Source organism: Colossoma macropomum, unplaced genomic scaffold (assembly GCF_904425465.1).
Source record: "Colossoma macropomum unplaced genomic scaffold, Colossoma_macropomum, whole genome shotgun sequence".
NCBI classification, from domain to species: Eukaryota; Metazoa; Chordata; class Actinopteri; order Characiformes; family Serrasalmidae; genus Colossoma; species Colossoma macropomum.
Genome location: NW_023494792.1, coordinates 673,928 through 689,122, shown reverse-complemented (window position 1 = coordinate 689,122; position 15,195 = coordinate 673,928). Strand labels below are relative to the sequence as shown.

Sequence of the window (15,195 nt, the reverse complement as noted above, 5' to 3'; positions counted from 1 at the left end):
AGGTTAGCTGTGTGTTTTACAGGTGAGCAGGTTAGCTGTGTGTTTTACAGGTGAGCAGGTTAACTGTGTGTTTTACAGGTGAGCAGGTTAGCTGTGTGTTTTACAGGTGAGCACATTACCTGTGTTTAACGGGTGAGTGTGTTACCTGTCTGTTTTTACAGGTAAGCAGAAACCTGTGAGTTTCACAGGTCAGCAGGGTACATTTCTGCCTTGCAGGTGAGCAGTATACCTGTATGCTTTGCATGTGAGCAGGTTGCTGTGATACCTGTGTGTGTTTGGTGTAAGGTCAGTGCTCCACCCACTGCACATATTTAAACTGCTCCAACTGGTTCCCTGAAGCGGATTCACAACTTTCTGCTCTACAGCAGATTGCCTCACACTACAGTTAAAGCGAGGAGGAGCAGGAAGTGTGAGGAGTGTTTATTTACTCATGTAACACTCAGAAAGTAGGACTTTACACCTGTAGCGCTTTATTTCTGTAGGAATTTCCGTCTGTAGGACTTGTCTGTGGATGTTTTTGTAGCAGCAGTACTAAAAGGACAGTCTGAGTTTGTCTGTTTCTCCGCAGTGAGTGAGGTAAGTACTGTTTCTGTTTATAAAGTTTCAGTACGTGAGGAGCTTCTGCTGGATCAGGCTGTAAACGTCAGTCAGGAAAAATAATCTACATGTCTAATCTACATCATATTTTCAGATGTCATTATTTTATTCTTTTTTACAAACCTGCGCAGAAGAGGAGGAAGAAGAATTGCTTTTGGTCAATACACTCAAAGCGTAGGGTATTCAGTGCAACTTAAATGGCTTTGTTGAATTTCTTTTTGGAAATTTGAAAATTTTACAAAATATCTGAAAATTTTACACTGCAATCGTATCTTTTAAAGTAAAATCATCTTAAATATAGTCAATAAATCTAATATTTCTTGGGTTGAGATTGTTGTAAGCTTAATTTAAGATTATTTATCTTATTTCTAGACATTACTTGTTTTAAACGATTTTATTAAGAAAAATCATCTCACTACAGTGGCAGGTAATTTTGCTTGTTTTAAGAAATGAGCTTGAAACCAGCAGAATTATCTGTCAGTATAGTGAGAAAATTTTACTTGATAAAGTAAAAATGTCTAGAAATAAGGTAAACAATCTTACAATAAGTGCACAACCATTTCAAAATGGGAAATATTAGATATGGATCAACTAGATTTAAGATCATTTCACTACACAAGATTTTTTGCAGTGTAAAATTTCCATTCATTGGAACATATTTTCATTCATTTTTGTCCCTTTTGTTTAAACCAGTTACTTAAAGACAGCACAAATTATTTACTAATGTCAGCATATTGTGGCGTCAGTGTAGAGTAAAAAGATGCTGGAATGGTAGGACTTTCAGTAAATGCTCTATAATGAACATAGCAGCAGGGAGGACCACCGCTCAGTGCTACTGAATGACCGGAATAGCAGGCAGGTCACCTACAGCTACGCATTTCCTGCACATAGTAGATACTTAACACTGCATTACTGACCCAAAACCCAGGCCGGAGTGGCGCATACAGGGCATAAAAAACACCACTGCACCTCTTAACATCCTTAACAACAACTATGTACACATTTTAAGTCTCTCTTACTGGGTGTCCAGCGCTTCCTGAGGTGCTCTGCCGGGCGTCCATGGCCAATAGTGGGTCACTACATAGCTCCTCTTCCAGAAGAGCCATTCCAGTGACTTTACAAACTCTGAGCAAAGAACCAGAGTCAGAATTGCTTTGTTTCACCAATTATGTTTCACATATGAGGAATTTGTCTTAGTGAGTGCACTCGTAGATGATTCATATTGATAGATAAAGTCAGAGCAGTCGGTCTGAGCAGGGGTGTAAACACTCACCCCGTGGTATGTGCTCTCGGCCACATGCTGCGCTAGTCGTCCCTTAGGGCCACATCTTTGGGGCAGCAACAGTATCAGTGGTGCTCCCTTGGCTGCTCTCCTCTTTCTCTGCTGCCCACAGCACCACAGACGCCAGCAGGTTGCTGCTTGTGTACACTGGAGCTCAGACACGTGGCTTGACCGACCACACTACCACCATGCCTCGCCATGCCGCACCGCCCTTGCCACCTTTCAGCTCCAGCCTCGTGCGGCAGCCTTGCCGTTAGGTCTACTCTCGCCAGCTACCATCGAGGCATCCTTGCCAGCAGGTTCTCATGGCCGGCCACCGTCCAAATGGCTGCCTTCCTCCAGTCTGGCTCTGCTGTCGAGCCTCATTGTCCTGTCTCAGCGCCCCCTCGCAGTCCTTAACCGAACAGTCTTCCCTGCCATTTTGCTGCTGAGTTTGCGGTTCCGTAGAGCATGAAGATGCAAGAAACAGAGTGCTTCAAGCAAATGCTCTTTTATTGAACACAGCAGCAGAACAGAACTGCTGCTCAGTCCTGCTGAATGACTGGAACAGCAGGCAGGTCAGAATCACACATACAAGGCACAAAAACCCTACTGCACCTCTTAATGTCCAGGAGTAATAACTATTTACACATTTCTCTCTTACTGTGTGTCCAGTGCTTACTGAGGTGCTCCCTGCATCAATGGCCCGTAATGGGTCACTAAAATACTTTCCGTTTGCAAGTCAAACAACTTTGTTTAATTTTACTGTATGTTTTCAGATTAGATGAATTTATTTTGCTCACACAAAGACAGAAATTATAACACTATAATAACACTATAATAACAGGACCTGATAAACAGCAATTTAATAATTACATAATAGTCTGTCACTGTTAATGTTTATGTGATAGTTACATATGTAATGATAAATTGTAACATACTAGTTATTAACTATTTAGTTAGAGACATGATTAATCAAGAATAATTTATACAAATAAATAAAACAATTAGAAATAAATAAATAAAATATAATTACTAGTTACAGTTTGCTGTTAACCATTTAATGTTTATTAGTATTATTAATTATTATGAACAATTTTTTGATATTTATCATTTTCAAATATAATTCAAGTTATTTAATCAACCGTTACAAATTTGATTAAGCTATTATGCATTAAAACATTTCCTAATGATTCTGAATGATCTGTTTGTGTCCTGTTTCAAATAATTAAGCATCATTTAAAGACATTTAAATACCATAAATAAAGGTTTTTAAATATTAAACATATTAAAAAATAACTTTTTAAATATTAAACATAATATGTAAGTGGACATCTATTACAAAGTTGCAGCATTATAATGTATTCATTATATAATTAATAATGGTCCTTAACAAGCTATTGGGTGATGTTAACCCTCTAAAATCCCAGACTTATTACACACTGAGTCTGATTACTCAGTGACTACAGGGACTTCAGCACTGGCTGAGTTATTCTTATAGAAGTGTGTAGTAGATCTCTGGGCCTGTCTGTGGGCCCTGGACGTTTAAAAAGGTTAAAAGGTAAAGTTTATTAAAGTTATTATAAAGTGTTACTAAATAAACTATATTGTGCTATTTAAGGTGGAACCAGTAGTGAGAGGTTCTAAAGTATATATAAGTGAATAAAAATAAACAATCAAAGTGTGTAATTGTCATTATTCAGTAATACTGTATTTGTATAGTGTACTTTAGATCAGGGGTCAGTGACCCTGCCCCAGGTAATACACTCACCTGGACACCAAGGCTAGGCAAAAACATATATACCACACAGTCAGGTCAGTTAGAGATCTGACAGGGCTCGAAGCAGCAGGATCTCAGGCTGGAGTCACACAGCACTGCAGGAATGGTGCAGTTCAGGAACACACTGATAAAATAAAACAAAGCGTCCTAAAGGTGGGAAAACAAGAAGAACCTGAAATTACACCTCAAACTCGCATCGGTTCAGCAAAATCTTGATGAACTCTGTCATACCTAAACCCTCTAAACCACTAAACATTATAATGCAGGCTTATTCTAGTACTATTCTGTATAGGAGCGTTATTGAGGGTTTTATGGACTAATGTCTCCTATTCTAGCATATACAAGTGTTTATTGAGGTGGTTTATGGACTAATATCTCCTATTCTGGTATATAGGATTGTTTATTGAGTTTTGTATGGACTAATATCTCCTATTCTAGCATATACAAGTGTTTATTGAGGTGGTTTATGGACTAATATCTCCTATTCTAGCATATACAAGTGTTTATTGAGGTCGGTTTATGGACTAATATCTCCTATTCTAGCATATATGAGTGATTATTGTGGTGGTATATGGACTAATATCTCCTATTCTAGCATAAAGGGATGTTTATTGAGGTCGGTTATGAACTAATATCTCCTATTTGAGTGTATAGGAGACTTTATGGAGGGTCTTTATGGACTAATATCCCCTATTCTAGTGTATAGGAGTGTTTATTGAGGTCGTTTATGGACTAGTATCTCCTATTCTAGCATAAAGGGATGTTTATTGAGGTAGGTTATGAACTAATATCTCCTATTCGAGCATATAGGAGACTTTCTTAGGGATTTGTATAGACTAATATCTCATATTTTAGTGTATAGCAGTGTTTATCGAGGTTGTGTATGGACTAATATCTCTCATTCTGCCTTATAGGAGAGTTTATTGAGGTTGTTTATGGGCAAATATCTTCTATTTTAGTGTATAGCAGTGTTTATCGAGGTTGTGTATGGACTAATATCTCTCATTCTGTCATATAGGAGAGTTTATCAAGGACGTTTATTGCCTAATATCTCCTATTCTAGCATAGAGAAGAGTTAAGTGAGGATGTGTATTGACTAATATCTCCTATTTTAGCATATAGGAGAGTTTATTGAGGACGTATTGACTAATGGCTCCTGTTTTAGTGTTATAGCAGCATTTATAGCAGCATTTGTAGCAGTGTTTATTCAGTTTGTTTATTGACTAATATGTTGTATTCTAGAGTATAAAAGTATTCATTTTATATTTATAACTAATAATAACTTATGAATGAAATAAAGAATCTTAGCTGTAACCAGTGAAGTGATATAAGAGGCTGCTTGTTCTGAGATTCTAGCAGCAGCTGTCTGAGCTCATTGTAAATGAATAAAAGCTCTTAGGTGGTTACAGTAATCTCTCTAAACTGACAGAAAAGCATATGTAAATTTCCCATGTTCAGAGGCAGAGAGAAGAGCACAGGCCTTTGTGAGATTACAGAGGTTATAATGTCCTGTTCTGCCAACATCACCTTCAGATTACTCCCACACTGTCTGCATATTTTCAGTCCTTCAGAGACAAAGAATCTAAACAGACTATTAACCTTTTCATTCACACACCATTCACACTCCTATAATCCAAACACCAAACACACCGCACCACCCAAACACCATTCATCCGTGTTCAACTGGCTCATTACATACTGTGAGATGTCCACACTCCTGTAATCTCAGAATATTTCATGCTGTCCCAGAAACATTCAAACTTTCATAACCTCAACATCTTTCAGACTTTCAAAATATTTTAATGTTTTTATTGCTCTCATAATCCCAACGTTGTTCACACTATCACAAACTCAACGTCTTTGAGACCGCATAATATTTTAACATTTCAATATTCTTGTAATCCGTACACCTTTCACACTTCATTATATTTTTAACTTTCTCTTAATCCCATCACGTTCCACAATCTCATGACAAAACCTTTAACATTCTCACAATCACTGCTCTTTCCAGTCATTTAACATGTTTGTTACTTTTAACTTTGTGTTGTTAATCCCACCATTTTTCACTCTTATAACCCCTCCAAAATAGACTCTCATAATCTTTAACTATCTTTACCATGTTCATCATATTAACAGCTTTCACATTCTAATAATCCAAATTTATTAACTATTCCATAATGCCAACACTTTTGAGACTTTCCCAGCATCCCAGCATGCTTCACATTTGTTTAATCCCAGAACATTTCACACACACTCATAATCCCAACATCTTTCACACTTTCAAAATATTTTAGCATTATTAATATTCTTATAATCCCAGCATTGTTCACAGTCTCATAATCCCAATACCTTTCACACTTTCATAGTCCCAGCACTTTTTACACTCTCATAATCCCATCATGTTTGACTCTCCTAATCCCAGCACCTTTCTCAGCAGACCCTAGAGGTCATATGGAGAGTTTTACTCAGATACACTAAGCACAGGCTGTAGAATAGAGAACATAAAACGACTGCTGTTCTGCAGTGTGTTAAAGTCCTGCTGATGCTTTAGGATCCAAGAGCGGCAGAATGACCACTCTGACGAAGAGGAGTCGCCGCACGGACGCACCCATATCCACAGAGAGCCGCGGTCAGGAGGAGGAGGAGGAGCAGAAGGGCAGAGCCTCTGATGAAGAGGAGGATGGAGACTCTAAAGCACTGAGACTGACTCTGATGGAGGAAATACTGCTGCTGGGACTGAAGGATAAAGAGGTACAGTACAGCAGTGCACACATGTACCAGCAACAGGTCCATACTAGGACCTGGGGTACTGATAGGTCTATAGTGATAATGGATCCATAGCACTAACTGGACTGCAATGCTAACAGTTTCATCATGCTAACAGTATAATGGCAATAATAATTCCTCTAACAGTATTGAGGTGGTAAAAGGACTAGGATGCTAACAGTGTTATGGCACTTACAGGTCTTTAAGGTTAATAGGTATAAGGGAATTATAGGTCTATGGAGTTAACAGGTAATTGAGGTCAATGAGGCTAAGGCTATAACAGGTCTATGGAGTTAACAGATCTATGGAGCTAACAGATCTTTAAGATGAACAGGGCTAAAAGGGATAACTGGTCTGGAACTGGTCTATGACACAGGTCTTTGAAGTTAATAGGGCTGAGTCTATAACAGATCTATGAAGCTGACAGGTCTCTGAGGTTAATAGGGCTGAGTCTGTGACAGGTCTATGGAGCTAACAGGTCTCTGAGGTTAATAGGGCTTAGTCTGTGACAGGTCTATGGAGCTAACAGGTCTCTGAGGTTAATAGGGCTGAGGCTGTAACAGGTCTATGGAGCTAACAGGTCTCTGAGGTTAATAGGGCTGAATCTGTAACAGGTCTATGGAGCTAACAGGTCTCTGAGGTTAATAGGGCTGAGACTGTAAGAGGTCTATAGCGCTAACAGGTCTCTGAGGTTACTAGGGCTGAATCTGTGGCAGGTCTATGGCGCTAACAGGTCTCTGAGGTTACTAGGGCTGAGTCTATGACAGGTCTATGGAGCTAACAGGTCTCTGAGGTTAATAGGGCTGAGGCTGTAACAGGTCTATAGCGCTAACAGGTCTCTAAGGTTAATAGGGCTGAGGCTGTAACAGGTCTATGGAGCTAACAGATCTTTAAGATCAACAGGGCTAAAAGGGATAACTGGGCTGAGTCTGTAACAGGTCTATGGAGCTAACAGGTCTCTGAGGTTAATAGGGCTGAGTCTGTAAAAGGTCTTTGGTGCTAACAGGTCTCTGAGGTTAATAGGGCTTAGTCTGTGGCAGGTCTATGGAGCTAACAGGTCTCTGAGGTTACTAGGGCCGAGTCTGTAACAGGTCTATGGAGCTAACAGGTCTCTGAGGTTAATAGGGCTGAGTCTGTGACAGGTTTATGGTGCTAACAGGTCTCTGAGGTTAATAGGACTGAGTCTGTAACAGGTCTATGGCGCTAACAGGTCTCTGAGGTTAATAGGGCTGAGGCTGTAAGAGGTCTATAGAGCTAACAGGTCTCTGAGGTTACTAGGGCTGAATCTGTGGCAGGTCTATGGCGCTAACAGGTCTCTGAGGTTACTAGGGCTGAGTCTATGACAGGTCTATGGAGCTAACAGGTCTCTGAGGTTAATAGGGCTGAGGCTGTAACAGGTCTATAGCGCTAACAGGTCTCTAAGGTTAAGAGGGCTGAGGCTGTAACAGGTCTATGGAGCTAACAGATCTTTAAGATCAACAGGGCTAAAAGGGATAACTGGGCTGAGTCTGTAACAGGTCTATGGAGCTAACAGGTCTCTGAGGTTAATAGGGCTGAGTCTGTGGCAGGTCTATGGAGCTAACAGGTCTCTGAGGTTACTAGGGCCGAGTCTGTAACAGGTCTATGGAGCTAACAGGTCTCTGAGGTTAATAGGGCTGAGTCTGTGACAGGTCTATGGTGCTAACAGGTCTCTGAGGTTAATAGGACTAAGGCTGTAACAGGTCTATGGCGCTAACAGGTCTCTGAGGTTAATAGGGCTGAGTCTGTAACAGGTCTATGGAGCTAACAGGTCTCTGAGGTTAATAGGACTAAGGCTGTAACAGGTCTATGGCGCTAACAGGTCTCTGAGGTTACTAGGGCCGAGTCTGTAACAGGTCTATGGAGCTAACAGGTCTCTGAGGTTAATAGGGCTGAGTCTGTGACAGGTCTATGGTGCTAACAGGTCTCTGAGGTTAATAGGACTAAGGCTGTAACAGGTCTATGGCGCTAACAGGTCTCTGAGGTTAATAGGGCTGAGTCTGTAACAGGTCTATGGAGCTAACAGGTCTCTGAGGTTGATAGGGCCGAGTCTGTAACAGGTCTATGGAGCTAACAGGTCTCTGAGGTTAATAGGACTGAGGCTGTAACAGGTCTAAGGCGCTAACAGGTCTCTGAGGTTATTAGGGCTAAAAGGGATAACTGGGCTGAGTCTGTAACAGGTCTATGGAGCTAACAGATCTTTAAGATTAACAGGGCTAAAAGGGGTAACTGGGCTGAGTCTGTAACAGGTCTATGGAGCTAATAGATCTTTAAGATTAACAGGGCTAAAAGGGGTAACTGGGCTGAGTCTGTAACAGGTCCAAGGCGCTAACAGGTCTCTGAGGTTATTAGGGCTAAAAGGGGTAACTGGGCTGAGTCTGTAACAGGTCTATGGAGCTAATAGATCTTTAAGATTAACAGGGCTAAAAGGGATAACTGGGCTGAGTCTGTAACAGGTCTATGGCGCTAACAAGTCCCATTACTGTTTCAGTTAGAAATCCAGTGTCAGTGGCACCAAAATTTAACATAAGGCTTTCTCTGCACGGTGAAGTTGGGCATGCAGCCATGTTACTGAGCATGGAGGCTCATTGTGTTTCTCAGTATTTCTCATTCAGCTTTCTCTCCTTCAAACATCAGCCTCTTGACCTCCCTTCCTCAGACTTGTGTCATTATCATCTAAATTTGTGTCAATAAAGATTTTGTTAGTCAGAATCGAATCTGTTCTGTGGTGAGCAGCGCTATGCTAACGCTAACCAGTTACTCTCTTCTAGCTGATTATCAGCGCCATTTAACCTTTAGAAATCGGTGTAAGAGTGAAGCTTTGATGTTTACTGAATGGTGGTTTTCATTTATTTGAGCAAACCAAATTTATTTGAATGCTTTCAGGTTTGAAATAGCGCAGCAGGATACTGTCATACAATCCCGACATAAACATGGAACCAATCAGCGAAGAGCTACGTCGTTACATCATCCCACCGAACGGTTCTGTGGCCCTGAGTACGGTTGGCTAACTGTGAAAGAAACAAATGAGCTGAGCCTGATTTATAAGCGTTCCGTGTCGAACCGTGTCTGTGTGGAAACGTCACTGGAACAGCTACCCTCTGTGCTCAGAAGCACCCGGTCCTGTAGTGCAAAAGAGGCCACTGATTAAAATGTTTTGCCTTTAAAAGACCTGATGTTGAGAGATTTACATTAAAGACCCTCATCCTCAGCTCCAGGATCTCTGATTCACGTTTCAGTGATTGCAGGCTGGATTCGTACTCACCGGCCTTGTGTGTCCTGCTTTTCTGTTTCTGATAAGAACAGGAATGGCTTAAACTGCAATCAGACAACCCCGATAGTCATATCCAGTGTTGTGAGAATCCTCTGCGTATCTGTTCAAGGTCACAGTGTTTGTAGTGCAGTGGGTGTTATCAAGGCTAATGAGGTACCATTGCTGGCACTGTGGCAGAGGGCGAAGGGATCTTCCCCTTGGGGGGTGGTCAGGCTGTTGGGGGGGCCTAAAGTTTTGTAGGTAGTGCTCGGGTGGTTATGATGATGGAGTCGGAGAGCTTTGTTCCAGTAGACACCAACTCCTCTATCTTCACAGAGAAGCCCAACTGTGAAACACTATTTGGATGAGAGTGATAGAGATGTTGTTTTGACAGATATTCACAGTCTGCCTGTAGTATGTCTTTGGGTGGGTGGATTACCTTGACTGGTGGCCCATCCTTGTGTGCCCATCCTGCATTCTTTTCAGTGCAGATCTTGGGATGCAGAGTGGCATGTCCAGGGGTCTAAATGTGTCCAGGGAAAAGAGAACGTCTCTTAGCGCTTTCAGTCCTGGCTTTTTTAGGTGGAGCTCTGAAAAGTTGGTGATGTAATGAAGCCCTTTTTACTGCAGGTCCTAGTAAGCCATGTATTTAATGTAAGCAATCTTAAAAACATACTCGATCCCCGTGCTGGTAATGAACCACTGACTGTATTTAGTTCTCTGAGTGATTAAAAGTTTAATAAAATCCTTCTTTAGGAGCTCAGACTGCTCTTTGTGAATGTTGTGTTTCCTCACATGGGTAATAACGTGACTCATCTTCTGATAGTTGGCTAGAATGGTGTGAAGGTTCTCCTTTATATCTAAAACCATTATATTCTAGACCTAACAGGCCTTTGAGGTTAATAGGGCTAAGTCCATAACCGGTCTATGGAGCTAACAGGTCTGTGGTGCTAACCAGTACTTGGAGCTAACAGGTTTATAGCGCTAACAGGTCTATGACGCTAACAGATCAATGACATTAACAGGTTTATAGCACCAACAATTCTATGGCACAAACAGATCTGTGGCGCTAACTAGTATTTGGAGCTAACAGGTTTACAGTGCTAACAGGTCTGTGGCGCTAACAGGTCTATGGAGCTAACAGTTCAATTGCACTAACTGGTCAATGGAGCTAATAGGTCTTTGGAGCTAACATGTCCGTGGCAGTAACAGCTATTTGGAGCTAACAGGTCTATGGTGCTAGCATGTGTACGGTTATAACAGGTCTATGACTTTAACAGTTCTATGGTGCTAACTGGTATTTTGAACTAACGGGTTATAATGCTAATAGGTCTATGGCGCTAACAGGTCTATGGTGCTAACAGGTTTATAGTACTAACAGGTTTATGGCACTAACAGGCATATGGTTCTAACAGGTCTATGGCACTAACAGTTCTATGGCACTACCAAGAGGAACCAAGACTCAAAAGGGGAGTCCATCCTCCTCTGGTCGACACCGGACAGCAGTGTTAGTATAAAATATTAGAACACAAAATGGGGAAAAACAGGTGGAGCAACGGTTCATTAGATAGTTTGAGTTTAAGCAGCAGCAGCAGCAGGAGGGTCAGTTCATGATGGTGAGGTTTGCACAGCGTTGTACAGCGTGAAGCTCAATGGTGGTCAAAACAGTCCAGAAGGCTGGCGAGCAGATCGCACAGGATGGGCAGCTGTTCAACCCGGCAAAGAAAAGGAAACACACAGAGAGTCAGTTCAGTACAGAGGGACTGACCACAGATTACAGGGTTAACAGAGCAGCAGAGACTCCAGCAGGTCTAGATATTACAGCCTCACTAAGAGGGAGAAACCAGAAAGGTAACGGAGTCATGAGGCTCCCGGAGATGTCGGCATCCCTCCGCTCCACCGTCAACAAACCTGAGTGAGTGAGTGAGCAGCAGGACGACAGCACCAACACTCCCAGTTTACCATAATACTCTCTGACCATGAACCCCAGATCTGCACCTTTTATCTGACAGGGAAAACTAATTACCAAAGGCTCCACTGAACAAGTGGGTTTTTAGCCTAGACTTAAACACTGAGGCTGAGTCTGAGTCCCGAACACTGACTGGAAGATTATTCCAAAGCTGGGGGTCTTTGTGTGAGAAGCTCCGCCCCCTGATGTAGCTTTATTAATTCTAGGTACTAATAGTGAACAGCACCTTGTGATCTAAGTAGGCGGGATGGTTCATAGTGGGAGAGAAGTTCACTCAGGTACTGAGAGGCGAGTCCGTTTAGAGCTTTATAGGTCAGTAAGAGAATTTTATAATCAATGCGAAATTTAACTGGTAACCAGTGTAAGGTTGATAAAACTGGGCTGATATGGTCAACCTTTCTGGTTCTAGTAAGAACTCTGGCTGCAGCGTTCTGGACTAGCTGAAGCTTGTTAAGGCTTTTGCTGGAACATCCAGACAGCCGGGCATTACAGTAATCTAGCCTATGTCACTAACAGGTCCATGGTGCTAACAGATATGGCCCTAACACCTCAAGTCCCAAGTGTTTGTTAAGACAATTTTTTGTTTGTCTCAGGAGAGATAATACACAAATTTTGATTAAAAAACACAATCTGAAATTCCCCAAAACATTAAATACCCGTTAAAACAGTGCTTTTATGTGTCAAATGCAGATTTTTCAAACGTATATTTTCACAGACGTCTCTGCAGTCTGTTGTCTGGACTCTTTTAATGCTCAGCTTCACTGAAGCATGGAGGAGTTCAGAGCACTTTTACAGCTCAGTGGAAAAACAGGTCTCTGAACAGGTGTGTGTTCTGTTCTTGGACAGGTGTGTGTTCTGTCTGTCATGTCAGTCTCTGCGTAAAGGCTCTGAGTAAACATCCTGGTTATTGTTTAATTGCTACCGGACAGACTGAACGAGCTACTTCAGTGATAAGGAAAACATCAGTGTCTGGATCCAGTCTGTTAGTGATGATTCCAGCTTGTAGCTCAGACTGTGGGATTCATTTGGTTTCAGTGATGTTGCTGCCCACATGCAGGGTCAGGAATGGTGTGAGGATGGAGACTGGAGCTAAATTAGTGAGTAGTGGTGTGCGATAGTAGCACAGTTCATCTGTACCCTGGGATAAGAAAATGTATTGGGTGAATCTGTGAATTCTAATACAGTTTACTGCCCTGTTAGCGTCGTAGACCTGTTAGTCAGGTTTGCGTTAAAGCTGTAGTATGTTGTTAAAGTGAGGTGGCTAACTCCATTCATGTCTATGAAATTGTACTTGAAGGAGGGAGTTCTGTTAATCTGGCACTGTTCATTAAATACGCTGATCAGTCATAACATTATGACCGCCTCCTTGTTTCTACACTCATTGCCCATTTTATCAGCTCCACTTACTATATAGGTGCACTTTGTAGTTCTACAGTTACAGACTGTAGTCCATCTGTTTCTCTGATACTTTGTTAGCCCCCTTTTACCCTGTTCTTCAGTGGTCAGGACCCCTATGGACCCTCACAGAGCAGGTACTATTTGGGTGGTGGATCATTCTCAGCACTGCAGTAACGCTGACGTGGTGGTGGTGTGTTAGTGTGTGTTGTGCTGGTCTGAGTGGATCAGACACAGCAGTGCTGCTGGAGTTTTTAAACACCTCAGTGTCACTGCTGGACTGAGAATAGTCCACCAACCAAAAATATCCAGCCAACAGCGTCCTGTGGGCAGCGTCCTGTGACCACTGATGAAGGACTAGAGGATGGCCAACACAAACTGTGCAGCAGCAGATGAGCTATCGTCTCTGACTTTACATCTACAAGGTGGACTGACAAGGTAGGAGTGTCAGAGTGGACAGTGAGTGGACACAGTGTTTAAAAACACAAGCAGCACTGCTGTGTCTGATCCACTCGTACCAGCACAACACACACTAACACACCACCACCACGTCTGTGTTACTGCAGTGCTGAGAATGATCCACCACCCAAATAGTACCTGCTCTGTGAGGGTCCATGGGGGTCCTGACCACTGAAGAACAGGGTAAAAGGGGGCTAACAAAGTATGCAGAGAAACAGATGGACTACAGTCTGTAACTGTAGAACTACAAAGTGACCCTATATAGTAAGTGGAGCTGATAAAATGGACAATGAGTGTAGAAACAAGGAGGTGCTTCACACAACATTATGAGCTTTAAGCAGGTGAGAGTGGCAGCGGTGGCTAAACCCAATCAAAGGGCCAACTGATCCATGGCTAACCAGTCATAGGCTAAAACATCATAGGCTAACTGATCACAAGCTCACCAAACACGTGCTAACAAATTTATAGGCTAATCAATCAAGGCTAACTGAAGGCAGGCTAACCAATCACAGGCCAATTGCTTACAGGCTCATCAGCGACAGACTAACAGATCACAGGTTACTGGTTTACTCATCAATCACACAATAACCAATCATAGGCAAATTAATCACAGAGAAATGATCACAGGCTAATTATCACAAGCGTATCAATCACAGACTGAGAAACCACATGCTAACTGATTATGGGCTAACGGATCACATGCTAACTGATCGCATGGTAATTATCACACGCTCATCAATCACAGACTGAGAAACCACATGCTAACTGATTACAGGCTAATAGATCACATGCTAACTGATCACAGTCTAACCAATCACATGCTAACTGATCACAGGCTAATTATCACAAGCTCATCAATCACAGACTGAGAAACCACATGCTAACCAATCACAGACTAATCAATCACATGCTAACTTATCACAGGCTAACCAATCACATGCTAACTGATCACAGGCTAACTGATCACAGGCTAATTATCACAAGCTCATCACTCACAGACTTAGAAACCACATGCTAACTGATTACAGTCTAATAGATCACATGCTAACTGATCACAGTCTAACCAATCACATGCTAACTGATCACAGGCTAATTATCACAAGCTCATCACTCACAGACTGAGAAACCACATGCTAACTGATTACAGGCTAATAGATCACATGCTAACTGATCACAGTCTAACCAATCACATGCTAACTGATCACAGGCTAATTATCACAAGCTCATCAATCACAGACTGAGAAACCACATGCTAACCAATCACAGACTAATCAATCACATGCTAACTTATCGCAGGCTAACCAATCACATGCTAACTGATCACAGGCTAACTGATCACAGGCTAATTATCACGAGCTCATCACTCACAGACTTAGAAACCACATGCTAACTGATTACAGGCTAATAGATCACATGCTAACTGATCACAGTCTAACCAATCACATGCTAACTGATCACATGCTAATTATCACAAGCTCATCAATCACAGACTGAGAAACCACATGCTAACTGATCACAGACTAATCAATCACATGCTAACCATTCAGAGGCAAACCAGTCACAAAATAATAACACACTAACTGATCACAGGCTAAATGATCACAGGCTAACTGATCACAGGCTAACTGATTACGGGCTAACTGATCACATGCTAACTGATCACAGGCTAACTGATCACATGCTAACAGGAGGGGTTT

At 41.9% G+C, this 15,195-nt stretch overlaps 1 protein-coding gene across 1 annotated transcript in view; it reads left to right on the top strand.

The window, feature by feature from the left end:
- The first annotated feature begins 317 nt into the window (after nucleotides 1-317).
- Nucleotides 318-15,195, top strand: part of golph3l (golgi phosphoprotein 3-like) — a 20,957-nt gene continuing 6,079 nt past the window's right edge. The window contains exons 1-2 of the mRNA XM_036577927.1: nucleotides 318-576; nucleotides 6,190-6,389. Coding sequence (XP_036433820.1) covers nucleotides 6,207-6,389 — 183 coding nt within the window. The 5' untranslated portion in view covers nucleotides 318-576; nucleotides 6,190-6,206. The remainder of the gene's footprint in view (nucleotides 577-6,189; nucleotides 6,390-15,195) is intronic.